Below are 18,661 nucleotides of genomic sequence, written 5' to 3' on the forward strand. Positions count from 1 at the left end.
ACTCATGCACTTCAGCCCCGACTGGGCTTGGCGAGCTGGGTAGCACTTCCAGAGACCACCTTCTGCACAGGAACAGGTCACAGTGCTGCGGACTCACAGCTTAGAGTTGTGAGCACCGGATTCACTTCCACAAGAAGACAGTCGTCGCACAGCAGAGTATAGCAGAGTACAGCAGAGCATAAACGACTCGGAGAGCAGCTCTGTAGAATATCTTCTTTATTCTATCTACAACTATCATACAAATTATATACAGAGCTAAATGGAGTCTAAGCATAAATGAATGCTGAACTGCACTGAATGTCTGCAGAGGCTCTTAGCAGCAACCTTATCTATACACACGATCTCTCTCTAACACTCAGTCTCTCTCTCTCCAACACACTGACTAACTGACTCTTTGATGTGGTGCTGGAGCGGAATAAGTAGAGAGCAGAACACTGCCCCTCCTCTCTTGAGAATCAGCAGACTCATCAGCAGATTCTTGGATATGGGAGGGGTGAAATCTCCTCATCCATTTGTGGACGTTACCAGGAGAGGCGGTCCCCTAGGTACATGGGTCCTAGGCCGCATAGGGCATTGGCACGTGGGCCAGAAGAATCACCCTGTGCAGTGAGAACTGTTAGAACCCAAAGCTAAGATACTATCAAGAATGTATAACTTGCTGTTGAAATGGAATACTGAGGATGAAACGGTAAAATCTGCTATGATAAAATGGGCACAAGATATCGGACATGACATTATGTTTGCTGACTGGGAACAGTTGTGGACCACAGGTATGAAATTTACGGCATGTAATGCCTTGAGAGAGAATATTATGAAAATGATATACAGGTGGTACATGACTCCAGTCAAGCTTGCAAAAATTTATCATCTGCCCGATAATAAATGTTGGAAATGTAAAGAGACTGAAGGTACATTCTTTCACCTTTGGTGGACATGCCCAAGAATTAAGGCTTTCTGGGAGATGATCTATAATGAAATGAAAAAGGTATTTAAATATACTTTCCTGAAGAAACCAGAGGCCTTTCTCCTGGGCACGGTCGGCCAATTGGTGCCAAAGAAGGACAGAACTTTATGTATGCTACAGCAGCAGCAAGAATACTTATTGCAAAGCATTGGAAGACACAAGACCTACCCACCTTGGAAGAATGGCAGATGCAAGTAATGGACTACATGGAATTGGCGGAAATGATGGCAGAATCCGAGACCAGGGAGAAGAGTCGGTGGAAGAAGATTGGAAGAAATTAAAAATCTATCTACAGAAACACTGTAAAATTATTGAATGTTAATGACGTTGGAATGAAACAAAGTGGTTCTAGCAACAAGGCAAACTAAGAATATGCAAGAATGGATTGATATTAGATGAAAATATGAAATTATAATATGTGAGGATAAATAATTAAGGGTAAATTAAGAGGGTATGGATTTGCTGAACAAATTTTTAATTGGAATACAAAAAAGGGAGGTGTGAGGAAGTCATGAAAATAAGTTAATGAGTGATATTAGAAAGAGGGATCTCTATTTTTTTTCTTTTCTTTTTTCTTTGTATGTTAAACTTTGGTTTTTGTATTTTTGTGTGTGTGTGTTTTTTCGTTTTACTGTTTTGTAACTCTTTTCTTGTTAAAAACTTAATAAACATTACTTAAAAAAAAAAAAGAATCACCCTGTGCAGTGATGGGAAAGGGCTGCTCTAACCACTAGACTTCCTCCCCCCCTCTTCAAAGTTTTTTTCAACTGATTCCTCCCCCCCCCCCCCGCCACGTTCGCTTGGGAGCCCGAAGTGCCGGCAAGTCTCTCCCCCCCCCCCGCCCCGGGCCAGGAGATGCCCGGATTCCCATCTGTGTGCGCGCAGGGCGCACGTTTCCTCTTTGGCACAGAGCGGCAGTGCTCGTGCTCAGGCTTTGCAAGGGTTAAAAAAAGAAGCGGATTCCTAGAGAAGGAGGAAATTTGGGGTGGGAGGAAGGGGGGGGGGCTTCCTCCAGAGCAAGAAGCAGCTGCCCGCTTTGCAGAGGAAGGAGCCTCTGCTTTCCCGCACCGCGCGCGCTGCATCTGCGGCTCCTCCTGCAACTTGGTGAGATTCTGCAACATCTTTTTGGTGGAAAGGAGGAGGCGTCGCATGGGAGACGCAGATCAGGAGATCCACCGCAGGAAACAAATAGGGAGAGGGGTGGTTCGTGTCTCCGTTCCCCATTTTCTATTATCCAAGATAGAATCACAGAATTGTAAAATTGCAAGGGGCACCGCCCGGGTCATCTTCTCCAACCCCGTGCAATGCAGGAATCTTTTGCCCATGCGAGACTCGAACCCACGACCCTGAGATTCTATTGCTCGACCGGCTGAGCTATTTGGGGAGGCCGGGGTTTAAAGTGGGTCTGCGAGGTGGAGTTGATCAGTGGGAGCGAATTGTCATTATCGTTGGAAGGGACCCTGAGGATCATCTAGTCCAGCCCCCTTTAACGCAGAAATATGCAACTGGCACATATTTTATTTTGCTGGCCAGAGTGACTGGGGAAACCCAGCCAGATGGGCCAGGGTATAAGCCATAAAATTATTATTATTATGATGATGATTAAGGAGCAAACATGCGTTGAGGATGGGAGTTTGGGCTTCTCCTGGCCTGCTGGCAACATATCTCTTGTTATGATTGTTTATGCACTTGTTCGTTTCTCTCCTCCCCATCAGTATAGGCAAAAGAGGTCCCCGATCTAAAATCGCAGCGTTGGAAGGGACCCTGAGGATGATTCATCTGATCCAACCCCTTGCAATGCAGGAATCTTTTTGTGCAACCTGGGGGCTGGAACCCTGATATTTAGAGTCTCTTGCTCTACCAGGCCTGCGAGGCAGAATTGCTCAATGAGAGCAGATAATCATACAGTCACAGAATTGTAGAGTCGGAAGGGACCCCTGAGGAGCATCTAGTCCAACCCCGTTTAATGCAGGAATATGCAGCTCTCCCATAGGGGGGGATCGAACCCACATCCTTAGTGTTATCAGCACCACGCCCTCCCCAGCTTTGCTATCCATGCTGATGGTTCTTAATTCTCTGTTTGCCAGGTGGGCTTCCTGGTTTTGTAGCTTTTGTGCGCATTCGGATGTGAGGGTTCGAAACGCTGCTCTGCTAAAAACCAGCAGCATTTTCGTCTGAGGAGTCGATTATGCAAGAACCCAAGATGGAGAGGCAGAAGGTTTTGAATTATCACAAAAGATGCAGGAGGGAATGATTAACGATAGGACCCACAAAGGGGAGGAGGGAAGTCCAAGAGATTCCTTGGAATCTTGTTTTTATGTTGTATGTTGGATAAAGGTAAAGGTAAAGGTACCCCTGCCCGTACGGGCCAGTCTTGACAGACTCTAGGGTTGTGCGCCCATCTCACTTAAAGAGGCCGGGGGCCAGCGATGTCCGGGTCACGTGGCCAGCATGACAAAGCTGCATCTGGCGAGCCAGCGCAGCACACGGAAACGCCGTTTACCTTCCCGCCAGTAAGCGGTCCCTATTTATCTACTTGCACCCGGGGTGCTTTCGAACTGCTAGGTTGGCAGGCGCTGGGACCGAGCAACGGGAGTGCACCCTGCCGCGGGGATTCGAACCGCCGACCTTTCGATCGGCAAGCCCTAGGCGCTGAGGCTTTTACCCACAGCGCCACCTGCGTCCCGTATGTTGGATATGTGACTGTAAAATTTTAATCTGAAAAACCAAATAATTTTTTAAAAATAAATAAAATGAAAGTGAATAATGAACAAGAGTGAGGCAACTGGACCTGGCTGAGTTAGAAAGGAGAAGTGGGGTTGCCACTACCACATTTGTAGCCTTGTTCCTCATGCTAGGGACGCAGGTGGCGCTGTGGGTTAAACCACAGAGCCTAGGACTTGCTAATCAGAAGGTCAGCAGTTCAAATCCCCGCGACGGGGTGAGCTCCCGTTGCTTGGTCCCTGCTCCTGCCAACCTAGCAGTTCGAAAGCACGTCAAAGGGCAAGTAGATAAATAGGTACCGCTCCGGCGGGAAGGTAAACGGCGTGTCCGTGGTTGCGAACGCTGCAGGTTGTGAACGTGCATCCCGTACGGATCATGTTCGCAAACTGAGCGTCCACTGTATGAGCAATCAAAATGAAAAATATGTTTTCATCAGAGAATGTTTTTCTGCAGATAAGAGATGGAAGAACAAGATTCTCGAAGCAGGAAGACAGCCTGACCGCATCATGACTGGGAGCACTGGGGAAATTTGGGATGGAAGCAGACACAAGACATTGAGGAAGAACATCCATGGCTCAGATGTGCACTGCCAACTGTTTAGGCACTTCCAGTACCAGGAGGCTAAGGGACCCCGAGAGGTTTGCAGCCGACTCCACCATCTCTGCCGTCAGTGGCTGAAGCCGGAGAGATACACCAAGACTCAGATCCTGGATTTAGTGATCCTGGAGCAGCTCCTGGCTGTCCTCCCCCCGGAGATGGAGAACTGGGTCAGGGAATGTGGAGCGGAAACCAGTTCCCAGGCAGTGGCCCTGGCTGAAGGTTTCCTCCTGAGCCGGGCAGAGGACAAGAAGCAGACAGAGCAGCAGGTGAGAACGTTTAATCTACATTAAACCTACAAACATGAGCCCCCAGATGTTGTTCGACTAAATCCATCATCTCTGAGCATTGGCTCATGGCAGCTGGCATTCAACAACATCTGGAAGGCTCTGCTTTGACTGGCCCTGGTTTTTTGCTTTTTTGTTTTCCCCCCAAACACAAATAACACACATAAACAATACAAACGAATTCTTGTCTTCTACTTATTTTTCCTAAACATTGTTAGGTGAGCTTCCCCAAGTCCCCCCTATCTGATTTTCATTTTACTTCATCTTTAGCAGTTTCATATATCATGATTTTTAACCATTTGTTAATCACACCTTGTTGTTGTTGTTGTTGTTGTTTAGTCGTTTAGTCGTGTCCGACTCTTCGTGACCCATGGACCAGAGCACACCAGGCCCTCCTGTCTTCCACTGCCTCCCACAGTTTGATCAAACTCATGCTGGAAGCTTCAAGAACACTGTCCAACCATCTCATCCTCTGTCGTCCCCTTTTCCTTGTGCCCCCCATCTTTCCCAACATCAGGGTCTTTTCCAGGGAGTCTTCTCTCCTTATGAGGTGGCCAAAGTATTGGCGCCTCAGCTTCACGATCTGTCCTTCCAGTGAGCACTCAGGGCTGATTTCCTTCAGAATGGAGAGGTTTGATCTTCTTGCAGTCCATGGGACTCTCAGGAGTCTCCTCCAGACCATAATTCAAAAGAATCACACCTACTTTTACCATAAAAATATTCACATATTATCACTTACAAATAAAACTATTTTAAGATACACTATCTTCTACTTCTAAGCCTACAGCCTATATCCACTTCCGAAGCTATTCCAAGATTTAAATATTCACATATTTTTTTCAAATATTCTTTAAACTTCTTCCAGTCTTCTTCCACTGTCTCTTCTCTCTGGTCTCAGAGTCTCCCGGTCAGTTTGGCAAGTTCCATATAGTCCATCATCTTCATCTGCCATTCTTCAATAGTTGGTAAATCTTGTTTCTTCCAATTCTTCGCTAGTAGACTGGCCCTGATTTTGATTTGATTTGATTTGATTTATTATATTTCCATGTCACTTTACATTCAAATGAGTCTCAAATTGGCTTGCAAACAATAAATAACAGTAACATAGCAAAACATAATGAAACAACATTATGTAAAATAATTAGCAGATCATCAGTAGAACACTTGCAATCTACATAACACTAGTAACAAATCAGCCATGAAAAAAGTAAGCTCATAGCTGAACATCACAATTTTAGCAAATGTCATACTATATGATTGACAGGTTAATACGGCATTTAGAATCAATAAAACAAAAATGGAAAATGAGTGAGGTCTCAACCAAAGAAGAATGGCAACTTAAGCCATAATGGAATATGCGCAGCTTGCAGACTTAACATACAGAATAAGAGAACAAGAAGAACATATGTTTAGTGAAGATTGGGAAATGTTTATTGAATATATGGGGGGAAATAGTGGACACTTGAAAACGCTGGCAGCATTAAGATAAATTCAACAGTGTAAATAAGCTTTGATGGAAGTAATAATGGAATACTGAATGGTTTAGTTCATGTAAAATATGCAGGGATTTATGTTATGCGAAATGAACCATGGAAAGAAGAAGGGAAGTCATTGATATTTTAAGGTTGTTTAAATGAATATTTTAAAATGTAAAGCAGAAATAAAACAATATTAACTTTTTAAAAAGGCCAAGCGTTGTTACATGGTCCCAAGCAGGTCAGACTCTGGGTGCAAAATGCTGTACTCCCTGTCCAAATTTATTTAGAAATCATCAAGGTTTTCAGCTGTGTCATTTCTCCCCATTTAATGTCTTCTATCCTTATTTTTTCAGGTAAAGGGTCTGTTTGTTGAAATGGGAGGTGATTCCCCTGCGGCAGAGACGACTCTATCAGACCCCAGACGGAAGCCATTGGGTGAGGATCAGTGCGATGTATCTCAGTTTGGTCCCTCTCCATGTTGTGAATTTAACTTCAGTGGAAATAGTTGCTATTTGGAGGTAATGAACTGGAACCAACTTCTTCTCAAATGTACTGAGGAAATTCCACTGACATTCTGGTGGTCTTAACTTTTCTAGAAAAATAGGCATCAGAACTCACCGTGAACACCTCCAATAATAATAATAATAATAATAATAATAATAATAATAATAATAATAATTTATTCACTAGCTATTCTGGGCAGCTCCTAACAGAATATTAAACACGATAAAAGATCAACCATTAATAACTTCCCTAAACAGGTCTGCTTCAGATGTCTTCTAAAAGTCAGATAGTTGTTTATTTCCTTGACATCTGATGGGAGGGTGCCACTACCAAGAAGGCCCTCTGCCTGGTTCCCTGTAGCCTCACTGAGAGGTGCTGGAACTGAGTTCTGTTGAGTTCCACCTGGAAAAAAGCCCTGGTCTTAATATTGAGGCTTGGCCTAATTTCTGTCCCACTAGAGTGAATCCGATGTTTCAAGAGGGAATTCCTTTCTACTTTAAGTGATGGGGCTTTCATTCAATCACACAAATGTCTTATTCATATTGGTGCCAGTTATAAAAAAAAATACATTTTTCCTGGAGGTATTTTATCACCCTTACTGCTGCTCTAAGAAAAACCATTTGCAGACCTTAGCTTTCCAGGGGACACACTTTTTTGGATAGCAGGATTAATAACATTTCAACCTGCCCAACCTGAGAAGGTCTTTAAAGATGCCTCTTCTATGAACTTTCTAGGCAAAAATTCCTTTCTTGTTTTGCTCTCAGACCAGATATGTACCTTGTTCACCAGCATTCATTACCATTCATTACCATCCAAGTACCAACATTTCCTCCAGCAGTTAAGAAAATACCAGCCAGGTCTCCGAAAACCTAGGAGAGGTGGGGATGGGGTGTGTTTTGTTTTGCTGTATTTTAGAAGTTATTTCTATTTTTGGGCAAGCAAAATTCTTGCTGCTCTAGTCGCATACATGAATAAATTTCTGTACACTTTAGGTAGTTCTCTCCCTATAACTCCCAAAAGAAAAGCTTTTCGGGTTTTTTACAAAGGTTATTTTAAACAACCTTTTCAATTCATTATATATCATTTCCCAGTAAGCTTTCATCTTACTACAAGACCACAACATATGAAGCTAGGATTTTTTCTAAGTTAGGCATGCATTTCAGAGGTGAGGATGTCCTAATGGCTCTCTGGCACGTTTGTTTGTCTCCTTCAGGCGAGGGAATGAAGCGGCCAAGACATCCTCATTCATTTCCTCTTTGTGGCAGAGCAGAAGGAGCCGCTGTGGAATCGGATCAGGTGGGACAAGGAAACTGGTTCAGACTGAGGGCCACATTGTTATCTGAGCAACCTTCCAGGGGTGGGTGAGAGCAGAGGGGTGTGTAGTTTCTACACACCCCTCCAAGTTCAAGGTCATATTCCAGCAGGTCAAAAACACTCAAGGTCGGTATGAATTAGATTGGGGATGTCAGGAGCTCGTCCTACACTCAAGTAGGACCCTGGAAGAGACACATGCCCGACTGGCATGTTCTCTCCCTCCTGGTTGTTCGTTTGGGAGCTTCAAAAGCTTTCTTCAGCCCGAACATCATAGCGACCGATGCCAACAGACATCGGCACACTTAGGGATCTGCAGAGTGTTCGCAGCTTGCGTAACAGACCTCAGCAACTCAGCATTTTGGCTAATCTACTTTGTTTACATATAAAACAGACACAGAGCACTGTAGCATGTGCAGTGGACAATAGTCCCACTTCACGGAACACAGTAACACAAACATTCTGTCTCTGTCACTTCCCACTCTGTAGAGTCAAAACATACACCGTCATGTGATAGACAACTATCTCATGACTGCAATCATGGAGCAGAAATTCTAACAGGGCAGAGGTGTTGGTGGGGAGCGGCAGCGTCACAGGAATGTGCCGGTCAGTAATCACAAATAATAATAATAATAATAATAATAATAATAATAATAATAATAATAATAATTTATTACTTATACCCCACTCATCTGTATATTATATGCAAGGAGGTGTTTCCTTTTTTCTTTTAGGGTCCAGTGTCCTTTGAGGATGTGGCTGTACATTTCACAGAAGAAGAGTGGGCTGTGTTGGATCCTGACCAGAGAGCTCTGCACAAGGAAGTCATGGAGGAAAATAGAGGCATCATGGCCTTTCTGGGTAAGGCTCCCTGTTGGATCATAATTCCCATTTTGAAATTCAGTACTTTTTTGTGCGCGGCGAACCCCAATATTCTGATGTAGCTCAATAGTGTTGGAGCATCGGTTGACGCTCGACTGGGTGGCGAAGATCTTCCCACACATGGGGCACGGGCTCATCCGCTTCCTTTTGTACAGCTTTGCCGGGTTTTTGATGAAGCAAAGGAGTCAGGCTTTGGGGAATTGGCTTTCTCCTCCATGGCAGTAAATAAGAAGATCAAATGAAAGGAACGTCTTACCAGTTAGATTCTTTAATAATCCCAGTGAGAGAACAAAGAACACATCTCCTAGAAATGGTGGTGCTCCCAATTAAGGCTTACACCCCCTCCGTCACTATTAATCTATGTTGCTCATACTTCTTGTAATCTGAGCTTGTTCTCTCTGCACTTTCTGCTTTGAGACTTTCTGAGCACTTCTCGACCTTGGGGAGGGCAGCGGAGGAATAATAATAGTAATAGTAATAGTAATAGTAATAGTAATAGTAATAGTAATAATAATTTATTATTTATACCCCGCCCATCTGTCTTGGTTTCCCCAGCCACTCTGGGCGGCCTCCAACAGAATATTAAAATACAATAACCTATTAAACAATAAAAGCTTCCCTAAACAGGGCTCCCTTCAGAAGTCTTCTAAAAGTCTGGTAGTTGTTTTTCTCTTTGACATCTGGTGGGAGGGCATTCCACAGGGCAGGTGCCACTACCGAGAAGGCCCTCTGCCGTATTCCCTGTAACTTGGCTTCTCGCAGTGAGGGAACCACCAGGAGGCCCTCGGCGCTGGACCTCAGTGTCCGGGCTGAACAATGGGCGTGGAGACGCTCCTGTTCCAAATCTACACTGTTCCAAATCTAAACTGTCCTCCTGTTCCTGGGAATATTGAGGGTCAGGGGGAGGGAAAGGCTCACACCATTCCTCCTCAGTGTAGCCCCTCCTCAGCACGGTCCCTGACAAAAGGTTGCAGCCTGGAACGATCATTGAACGATCGTCCCCACGGACATGTCCTTTCCCAGATTGATCTTTGGTTCATTCTGGCGGTCAGAGACGTTCTCCTCCTTCTCCAGGCCCTGAAGCCCTCTGCAGTTTACTTTGAACTGACAGTTATCTAATGTATTCTCTCTGAATATAATCACAATCATATTCATATTAATAAATTTTATTTATACTCTGCCCTCCCCAGCCTGGGGACGCAGGTGGCGCTGTGGGTTAAAGCCTCAGCGCCTAGGGCTTGCCGATCGAAAGGTCGGCGGTTCGAATCCCTGCGGCGGGGTACGCTCCCGCTACTCGGTCCCAGCGCCTGCCAACCTAGCAGTTCGAAAGCACCTCCGGGTGCAAGTAGATAAATAGGGACCGCTTACCAGCGGGAAGGTAAACGGCGTTTCCGTGTGCGGCTCTGGCTCGCCAGAGCAGCGATGACACGCTGGCCACGTGACCCGGAAGTGTCTCCGGACAGCGCTGGCCCCTGGCCTCTTAAGTGAGATGGGCGCACAACCCCAGAGTCTGTCAAGACTGGCCCGTACGGGCAGGGGTACCTTTACCTTTACCTTTACCTCCCCAGCCTGAGCCAGGCTCAGGGCGGCTAACACCAATAAAATTTCAGTAAAAACATAGTAAGAAAAAAAGAAAAAAAAAAACAATTTAAAATACAGGTTAAAATGCAATTTAAAATGCAGCCTCATTTTAAAAGTCAAAACCATAAGGGGAGGGCAACAAAGGGTCAGACTGAGTCCAAACCAAAGTCCAGGCGGAACAGCTCTGTCTTGCAGGCCCTGCAGAAAGATGTCAAGTCCCGCAGGGCCCTGGTTTATTGTGACAGAGCGTTCCACCATGTCGGGGCCAGGGCTGAAAAGGCCCTGGCCCTAGTTGAGACCAATCTAACCACCTTGCGACTTAGGACCTCCAAAATGTTGTCATTTGTGGACCTGAAGGTCCTTCGCGGGGTATACCAGGAGAGGTGGTCCCGTAGGTACGTGGGTCCTAGGCCGCATAGGGCTTTAAAGGTCAAAAACAGCACCTTAAACCTGACCCTGTACTCCACCGGGAGCTAGTGGGTCCTTTTGTTGTGTCCTTGACCTGGCTGTTTTGAACTGAGCAGACCTTTAAAAATGTAAGTTTCAGAGTTTTTAGGGAGGCAGAACTAGCATCCCAGCCATTTTCTGTTGGGGCAGAGAGCTGACTAGCATAAGAGACAGAGCAGATTTGGTTTGACTGAAATAATAATAATACCCCCCTTATGGAGAAAAAAGTTTGGCCAGTAACTAAAAAGGGCCCCCCACTCCTGATCTTTCTCAATATATCTAATATTTTCTGCACATTTCCTCTATTCCAGCACTTGAAGTCTCCATCTTCCAATCTAGGAGTATTTATTTATTTTTCTGGATTAAAAACTTTTATATCCTAACACTGCATTTAATAAAAATCTAAAGGGGGGGGGGAATTACTGCTTGTATAAGCCTTGCAAACCTATAAGATAGGGGGAAGTTGATTAGACTGAGAGCGTGTGATTGGCTGAAGACCATCCAATGAGATTCACCTCTCACTAGGAGCTGAACATACATCTCTATGGCCAAAATCCATAGCACTCCAGTTGTCAGTTAACACCAGTCAACAGAAGCAGTTAAAATCTGCCTCCCATCCAATGTTTTCCCATTATCACAAGCATTGAAGTTGTTATAATAATAATAATAATTTATTATTTATACCCCGCCCTTCTGGCTAAGTTTTCCCAGCCATTCTGGGCGGCTTCCAATACAATATTAAAATACAGTAGTGTGTTAAACATTAAAAGCTTCCCTAAACAGGGCTGCCTTCAGATGTCGTCTAAAAGTTTGGTAGTTGTTCTTCTCTTTGAAATCTGGTGGGAGGGCGTTCCACAGGGCGGGAGCCACTACTGAGAAGGCCCTCTGCCTGGTTCCCTGTAATTTGGCTTCTTGCAGTGGGGGAACCACCAGAAGGCCCTCGGCGCTGGACCTCCGTGTCCGGGTAGAACGATGGGGGTGGAGACGCTCCTTCAGGTATACTGGGCTGAGGCCGTTTAGGGCTTTAAAGGTCAGCACCAACACTTACTGGAAACATACTGGAGTCAATGAAGATCTTTCAGGACCAGCCGTGGCGGTCACCCCCAGTCACTAGTCTAGCTGCCGCATTCTGGATTAATTGCAGTTTCCCAGTCACCTTCAAAGGTAGCCCCACATAGAGCACATTGCAGTAGTCCAAGAGGGAGATAACCAGAGCATGCACCACTCTGGAGAGACAGTCTGCGGGCAGGGAGGGTCTCAGCCTGCGTACCAGATGGATTTGTTCAGTGATTGTATTCAGTGTTTTGAGGCTTCTGTCCACAGGCTTTTAGCTATTTCTCTCTTCATTGCAGGTGACAAATCGAAAACCAATAATAAAGGAAAACGAGTTGGAAAAGAGTCACTGGAAAGATGCACAAAGAATGAAAAGCAGAGAAGGAAAAGTGAAGCAGAGAAGATGGGAAGGAATACACCCCCAGCCTCTCAGGGTAGTAACTACAATGAAATTGCAGTCAAAGGAAAAACAGATATAAGAAACAAAAAGAAGTGTCGGGATTATTGGAAAAGTTTTGGTTCTAAAAGAAAATGTAAAGCACATTGCCAAAACTGCAAAGGGGAGAAACCATATAAATGCTTTGAGTGTGGAAAGAGCTTCACGAGAAACTCCACACTCATTTTCCATCGTGGAATTCATAGTGGAGCAAAACCATATAAATGCTTGGAATGTGGAAAGAGCGTTAGTTGCAAACATGGACTCAGTTATCATCAAATAATTCACACAGGGGAGAAACTGTATCAATGTATGGAATGTGGGAAAAGCTTCACTCGGAAGATATATCTTACTAATCACCAAATGGTTCACACAGGGGAGAAGTCTTATAAGTGCCTGGAATGTGGAAAAGGCTTCGCTCAGAGCGCCAAGCTCACTTCCCATCAGAGAATTCACACTGGGGAGAAACCATATAAATGCCTGGAGTGTGGAAAGGGCTTCAGCTGCAAAAAGAGCGTCACTTATCATCAAAGAATTCACACAGGAGAGAAACCATATAAATGCTTAGAATGTGAAAAGAGCTTCATGCATAAGGCAAGCCTCACTTTTCATCAGAGAACTCACACAGGGGAGAAACCATATAAATGCTTGAATTGTGGGAAAAGCTTCACCCATAAGACAAGTCTCACTTTTCATCAGAGAATTCACACAGGGGAGAAACCGTATACGTGCTTGGAATGTGGAAAGAGCTTCGCTCGCAGTGGTGAGCTTTCTTCCCATCAGAGAATTCATACAGGGGAGAAACCGTTTGAATGCTTGGAATGTGGAAAGAGCTTCCGTCACAGTTCTAGCCTTTCTTCCCATCAGAGAATTCATACAGGGGAAAAGCCACATAAATGTTTGGAGTGTGGAAAGAGCTTCACTCGGAAGATACATCTTACTAATCATCAGAGAATCCACACTGGGGAGAAACCATATAAATGCTTGGAATGTGGAAGCAGCTTTATTTCCAAACACAGACTCACTTCCCATGGAAGAATTCACACACAGGACTTACCCTATAAGTGCATGGAATGTGGGAAGAGCTTTATCTTGAAGCAAAGTCTCACCTCCCATCTACGAATTCACACTGGGGAGAAGCCATACAAATGCTTCCAATGCGGAAAGAGCTTTGGTGGGAAGGCACACCTTAGTTCTCATGAAAGAATTCACACAGGGGAGAAACCATATAAATGTTCTGAGTGTGGAAAGAGTTTCAAAGACAGTTCTAGCCTTCTCTTCCATCAAACAATTCACACCGGGGAGAAACCGTACGAATGCTTGGTGTGTGGAAAGGGGTTCAGAGACAAATCTCACCTTACGAAACATAAAAGAATTCACACAGGGGAGAAGCCATATAAATGCTTAGAATGTGGAAGGAACTTCAGCTGCAAGAAAAGTATCCGTAATCACCAAAGAATTCACATAGGTAAGAAACTATAAAAAAAAAAATGTTTGGAAAGAGCTTCAGGAGACGTACACGTTTTTGTTGTCATCAGTGGATTCACAAAGGGCGAAACCATATTAATGTTTGAATATAGAATGGGGTTCAGAAAGAAGATACAACTCACTTCTCAAAAGGATTCACACAAAGGATCATTTATGTAAATACTTAAGAAGGTGTGGCCTTTACATTGCCACAGAAGAAACATCTTACTGATCATCAAAGAATTCACAATGGAGAGAGACTGTATAAATGATTGGATTATGGAAAGGACTTCATCTGCAAAAAAGTTTCATTTCCCGTCAGAGAATTCATACAAGGGGAAAAGAGAAGTTTGCTGTGTGTGTTGTCGGGGACTGGTTGGAAGCAGAGCAATGGTGGAGGAACCGGCTGTGGAACCATCAAGGGAAGAAGGCTCAGAGCCCAGGGATTGGTTGTGGGACAACAATGAGTGGTCAGAGGGAGAAGGGGGAGAAGTCTGGGAGGAGAAGAAGTCGGAAGCTGAAGAGGTAACAGGGCTTAGTGAGCTGGGAGAGTCTGTGGCAGAAAGAAGACCAGAATCAGGGGGGGAAGCTAAAGCAGGTGAATAGGAGGAGGGACGTAAAGAGGTAGAAATGTGAAGACTCACAGATGTCTTCCCCTCCTGCTGTGACAAGCTCCTCTCCCAGAACCAAAAGAGGCATGAAAAGGGAGGAGCAAAGAAGGACATACAGGCACAGTCTCTGATTGCTTGGGAAAAGCTCTGGAGATGGCTCCCCACATAGACAGCTGTGAGAAGGCAGGGACCTTTAGTCTCGGCAACTGGTTTCATGGGTTATAAAAAAAAAAGGTAAAGCACTCCTGGACGATTAAGTCTAGTCAAAGGCGACTATGGGGTTTCAGCGCTCATCTCGCTTTCAGGCTGAGGGAGCTGATGTTTGTCCACACACAGCTTTCTGGGTCATGTGGCCAGCAGGACTAAACTGCTTCTGGCACAACGGGACACCGTGACGGAAACCAGAGCGCACGGAAACACCGTTTACCTTCCCACTACAGTGGTACCTATTTATCTACTTGTACTGGTGTGCTTTAGAACTGCTAGGTTGGCAGGAGCTGGGAAAGAACAACAGGAGCTCACCTCGTCGCGGGGATTCGAACTGCCGACCTTCTGATCGGCAAGCTCATGAGGCTCAGTGGCTTAGACCACAGCGCCACCCGCGTCATGCGGTAATGGGGTAACACATACAGGGAATGAACTGCTGTGCTCATTAAGGCTGACACTCAGCCCAGTCTGTGAAGATCATGTTTTGCTAATAAAGAGATAATTCCAGCTTTGGACTGTGTGATTTCCTGGCCGGTGTTTGCTCAATGACGTGTGCAGGAAATGTTTCAGAAGAAGGCACAAACTCCAGTCACCATCAAAGAATTCCTAAAGTGGGAGAGAGTGTATTGTAATTTGACATTGTTATTATGAGGCTATTACTGGATTATTGTAATTGGAAAACTAATAAAATCATTATAAGATATAAAAACATAATAAAATGCCAAATGTTAAAAACTTAAGGGCAGGATGTGAGGAGAGAAGGAAGTGGCTTTAAGGATCCAGCGCTGAGTTTAAAGACGTCTGGAGGTCAGGTCCCAGAATGTAAGTTTATCAGAAGTCAGGTATGTTGAGGGATCTCCCAGCTCACTTCGCCAGGTCTGCCCCAAACGGTAAACCTGTTGCTGGCTGGTAGTTCTTTTTGTTCACCACAAAAAGGTATAGCCTTTTCAGGCTTTGCCTTCGGGTGGGAAGAGCATTGCGCCCGGGAAGGAAGTGGGAGTCAAATAGACACTCAAGGGATAATTCAGAGAAAGAGCTTGATACGGAAGGGGGGGGGCATGTCTTCTTCACCTTCTTCTTCGCTACAATATATCTCATTTATTTCCAATTGTCAATGTCAAAAGGGACTAAAATCTATAAAATTCATAGAAAATCAATGTGCCAATTTGCTCAATTTCTCTAGGACTCCATCACCCCTCCCCTGTCCTCCATAATCCCTCAAGCAAGGTGTCAAGACCCTAATCCTGTCAAATCACTCTGCCAAGCCTTGCCTCCAGGAAATGCCAGTACATGGACCATTGTCTTCTCATCACTGGTACTCAGGATGTGCTTATCTGTGCATATCTCCAGCTCTGCATATTCCCCCCTCCCTCCTCCTTATGTTAATCCGATGTAACCCAACCTCTCCTTAATGTATTCATGATGTAATCTGTGTAACCCAACCTTTCCTTAATATATTCATGATGTAACTGGGATGTATTTTGCACTTTATTCTGGGACATGGAGGGAGTTTCAAAAGTTCATGTCACCCCTTTCTCGCTGTTCAATCTCGTCTTGAACCTGTTGCGCAATAAACTCGGATCTTCTGTAATTTGCTCCTGTGCCCGGCTGAGCTCATTTTCTTCCACACTTAGTCCGACGAGCTGGGTGGCAGAGTAGCCCCGCACCCAGATTTTAGCCGTAACAAGCTTTATTGCTACTATCTGGGCTGGTAGAAGGAGTAAGCGTGATAACTCACAAGCTTAGCACAAGTTTTGCAGCCATTTGCACAGAGCATATATCCCCTCCAGTTCCCTCCCCTTCCTCCCCCTCTTCAGGAGCCCTGCCCCATGATGAGTTTTCCTGATCATGAACAGAAACTCCTGTCTTGTGACTCCTGGCATCTTGTGAGAAAAGCTGAAGCTGTGGATTTTAGAAGAGAGAAAAGGGAATTTTGGGGCCTAGCTACAGTTTTTGAGGCCTGGGGTGATTTTACAGACAGGATTTGGGTATCCTGTCACTTCAAAGTGTTACGGCAAAATCTGGGTGCGAGGCTGCTCTGCCCCCCAGCTCATCGGACTAAGTCCGTGGGTCCCTGCGGAGGAAAATGAGCTCAGCCGGAGACAGGAGCAAACAGCAGAAGATCCAAGTTTATTGCGCAACAGGTTCAAGGCAAGATTGAACAGTGAGAAAGGGGTGACATGAGTTTTTGAAACTCCCTCCATGTCCCAGAATACAGTGCAAAACACGTCATGAATACATTAAAGAGAGGTTTGGTTACACAGATTACATCATGAATATATTAAAGGGAGGTTGGGTTACACAGATTAACATATGGAGGAGGGAGGGGGGAATATGCAGAGCTGGAGATATGCACAGATAAACACTTCCTGAGTACCGGGGATGAGAAGACAATGGTCCCAAATATGCATAGTCTGCCACCTGACATTGCCTGGAGGAAAGGCTGATCAGAGCGATTTGACAGGATTAGGGTCTTGACACCTTGAGGGATTATGGAGGACAGGGGAGGGGTGATGGAGTCCTAGAGAAATTGAGCAAATATATTGTAGCTAAGAAGGTGAAGAAGACATGCCCCCCCCCTTCCGTAACAAAAGGGAGTGAAATGTAAATCTGCTTGCTCCCTTTAGTTTCTCCACCACCCTATGGAGATACGAGGCCACATATGGTCAAATCTCCTCACAGTAATAATACTAATAATAATAATAAAAATTATTTATATCCCGCCCTCCCCAGCCGAAGCTGGTCTCAGAGCAGCTAACAACAATAAAAGTAACACAGCATTCTAAAATCAATTCATTTTAAAATCAATTCAAAATCAAATTAATGGCAGCCATTGGGCTAGAGTTCTGTGAGGATTACCAAAGGAGGGGGGCAGACTGTGCCTTGGCCAACAACACAGCCTTTCGTGAGAAACTTTCTGGGGGCCGCATGCTGATGGTGGGAGGGGCCAAAGGCAAAAGTGACCGATTGATGGAGGTGACATTTGTACAATAGGCTGAATTTCAGTCAGACACACACAGACAGGATTAATCCCACTTCCAGAGCGATAAACGCCGTACGTCTGAAGCACATGGCTTCCCCTAAGGAATTCTGGGAACTGCAGTTTACCTATCATGGAGCTACCATTCCCAGCACCCTGAACAAACTACAGTTCCCAGGATTCTGGGGGGGGGGGGAGAGTTGTGCATTTTAAATGCATGGTGTGTATGTAGTCGAAGAACACCACAAAAGAGGCATGGAGCACAACTGGTGAAGGCATTTGGCCTCCAGGACTGAGGTTCTCCCCCCATGACCAGCTACAATTTCAAGGACTCATTCAGGACTTTTATGGTGGTTGTGTGTGTGTGTGGTGCAAAAAAGGGGGGGGGGGGCGACGGAAGGAAACAGCCAATCTGGAGGTGCAGCAATCCCTACTTTATTTGTTTTAACCCCTCCCCTAAAGTTCTTCCCGTTCAAAATGGTTCTCAATGTCAGAGCTGAACGATGGGGGTGGAGACGCTCCTTCAGGTATACAGGACCGAGGCCGTTTAGCGCTTTAAAGGTCAGCACCAACACTTACTGGAAACATACTGGAGCCAATGAAGATCTTTCAGGACCAGTCTTGGCGGCCACCCCCAGTCACTAGTCTAGCTGCCGCATTCTGGATTAATTGCAGTTTCCCAGTCACCTTCAAAGGTAGCCCCACATAGAGCGCATTGCAGTAGTCCAAGCGAGAGATAACTAGAGCATGCACCACTCTGGCGAGACAGTCTGCAGGCAGGTAGGGTCTTAGCCTGCGTACCAGATGGAGCTGGCAGTGGCGTAGCGTGGGGGGTGCAGGGGGGGCCGGCCGCACCGGGCGCAAGATCTGGGGGGGCCGCGCTCGCACTCGAGTGCTAAAATCCACAGGTTAGGGGGCGCAAATTACTTGCCTTGCTGACAACCCACGCTACGCCACGGGGAGCTGGTAGACAGCCGCCCTAGACACAGAACTGACCTGCACTTCCGTGGACAGCTGTGAGTCCAAAATGACCCCCAGGCTACGCTCCTGGTCCTTCAGAGGCAAAGTTACCCAGTCAGGATCACAGAGTCCTCCACACCAGCCCGCCTCCTGTCCCAAAAAAACAGTACTT

General features: G+C 45.5%; 1 protein-coding gene across 2 annotated transcripts; it reads left to right on the forward strand.

Annotated features, from left to right (window-relative positions):
- Positions 1 to 1,936: 1,936 nt before the first annotated feature.
- On the forward strand, positions 1,937 to 15,056 carry LOC307207453 (uncharacterized protein). Of its 2 annotated transcripts, XM_079961330.1 has the most exons (6): positions 1,937 to 2,068; positions 4,142 to 4,554; positions 6,404 to 6,485; positions 7,768 to 7,850; positions 8,600 to 8,726; positions 12,128 to 15,056. In XM_079961330.1, the coding sequence occupies exons 2-6, from the start codon at positions 4,195 to 4,197 to the stop codon at positions 13,744 to 13,746; spliced, it is 2,271 nt and encodes a 756-aa protein (XP_079817456.1). In that variant the 5' UTR covers positions 1,937 to 2,068; positions 4,142 to 4,194; the 3' UTR covers positions 13,747 to 15,056. The 2 variants fall into 2 exon arrangements, with proteins under 2 accessions (XP_079817456.1, XP_079817457.1); XM_079961331.1 differs by lacking the exon at positions 1,937 to 2,068 and having other exon boundaries at positions 4,125 to 4,554.
- The last annotated feature ends 3,605 nt before the right edge of the window (positions 15,057 to 18,661 follow it).

This window comes from Podarcis cretensis (genome assembly GCF_951804945.1).
Source record: "Podarcis cretensis genome assembly, chromosome: 2".
In the NCBI taxonomy this organism is placed as follows: Eukaryota; Metazoa; Chordata; class Lepidosauria; order Squamata; family Lacertidae; genus Podarcis; species Podarcis cretensis.

What these genes read in the sequence shown, in the direction of transcription:
- LOC307207453 (XM_079961330.1), top strand. Translation starts at nt 4,195, where the DNA reads ATGACTGGGAGCACTGGGGAAATTTGGGATGGAAGCAGACACAAGACA. An exon ending in CCCCAGACGGAAGCCATTGG is followed by an intron (nt 6,486 to 7,767) that starts GTGAGGATCAGT and finishes TGTCTCCTTCAG; the next exon opens with GCGAGGGAATGAAGCGGCCA. An exon ending in CCGCTGTGGAATCGGATCAG is followed by an intron (nt 7,851 to 8,599) that starts GTGGGACAAGGA and finishes TTTTTCTTTTAG; the next exon opens with GGTCCAGTGTCCTTTGAGGA.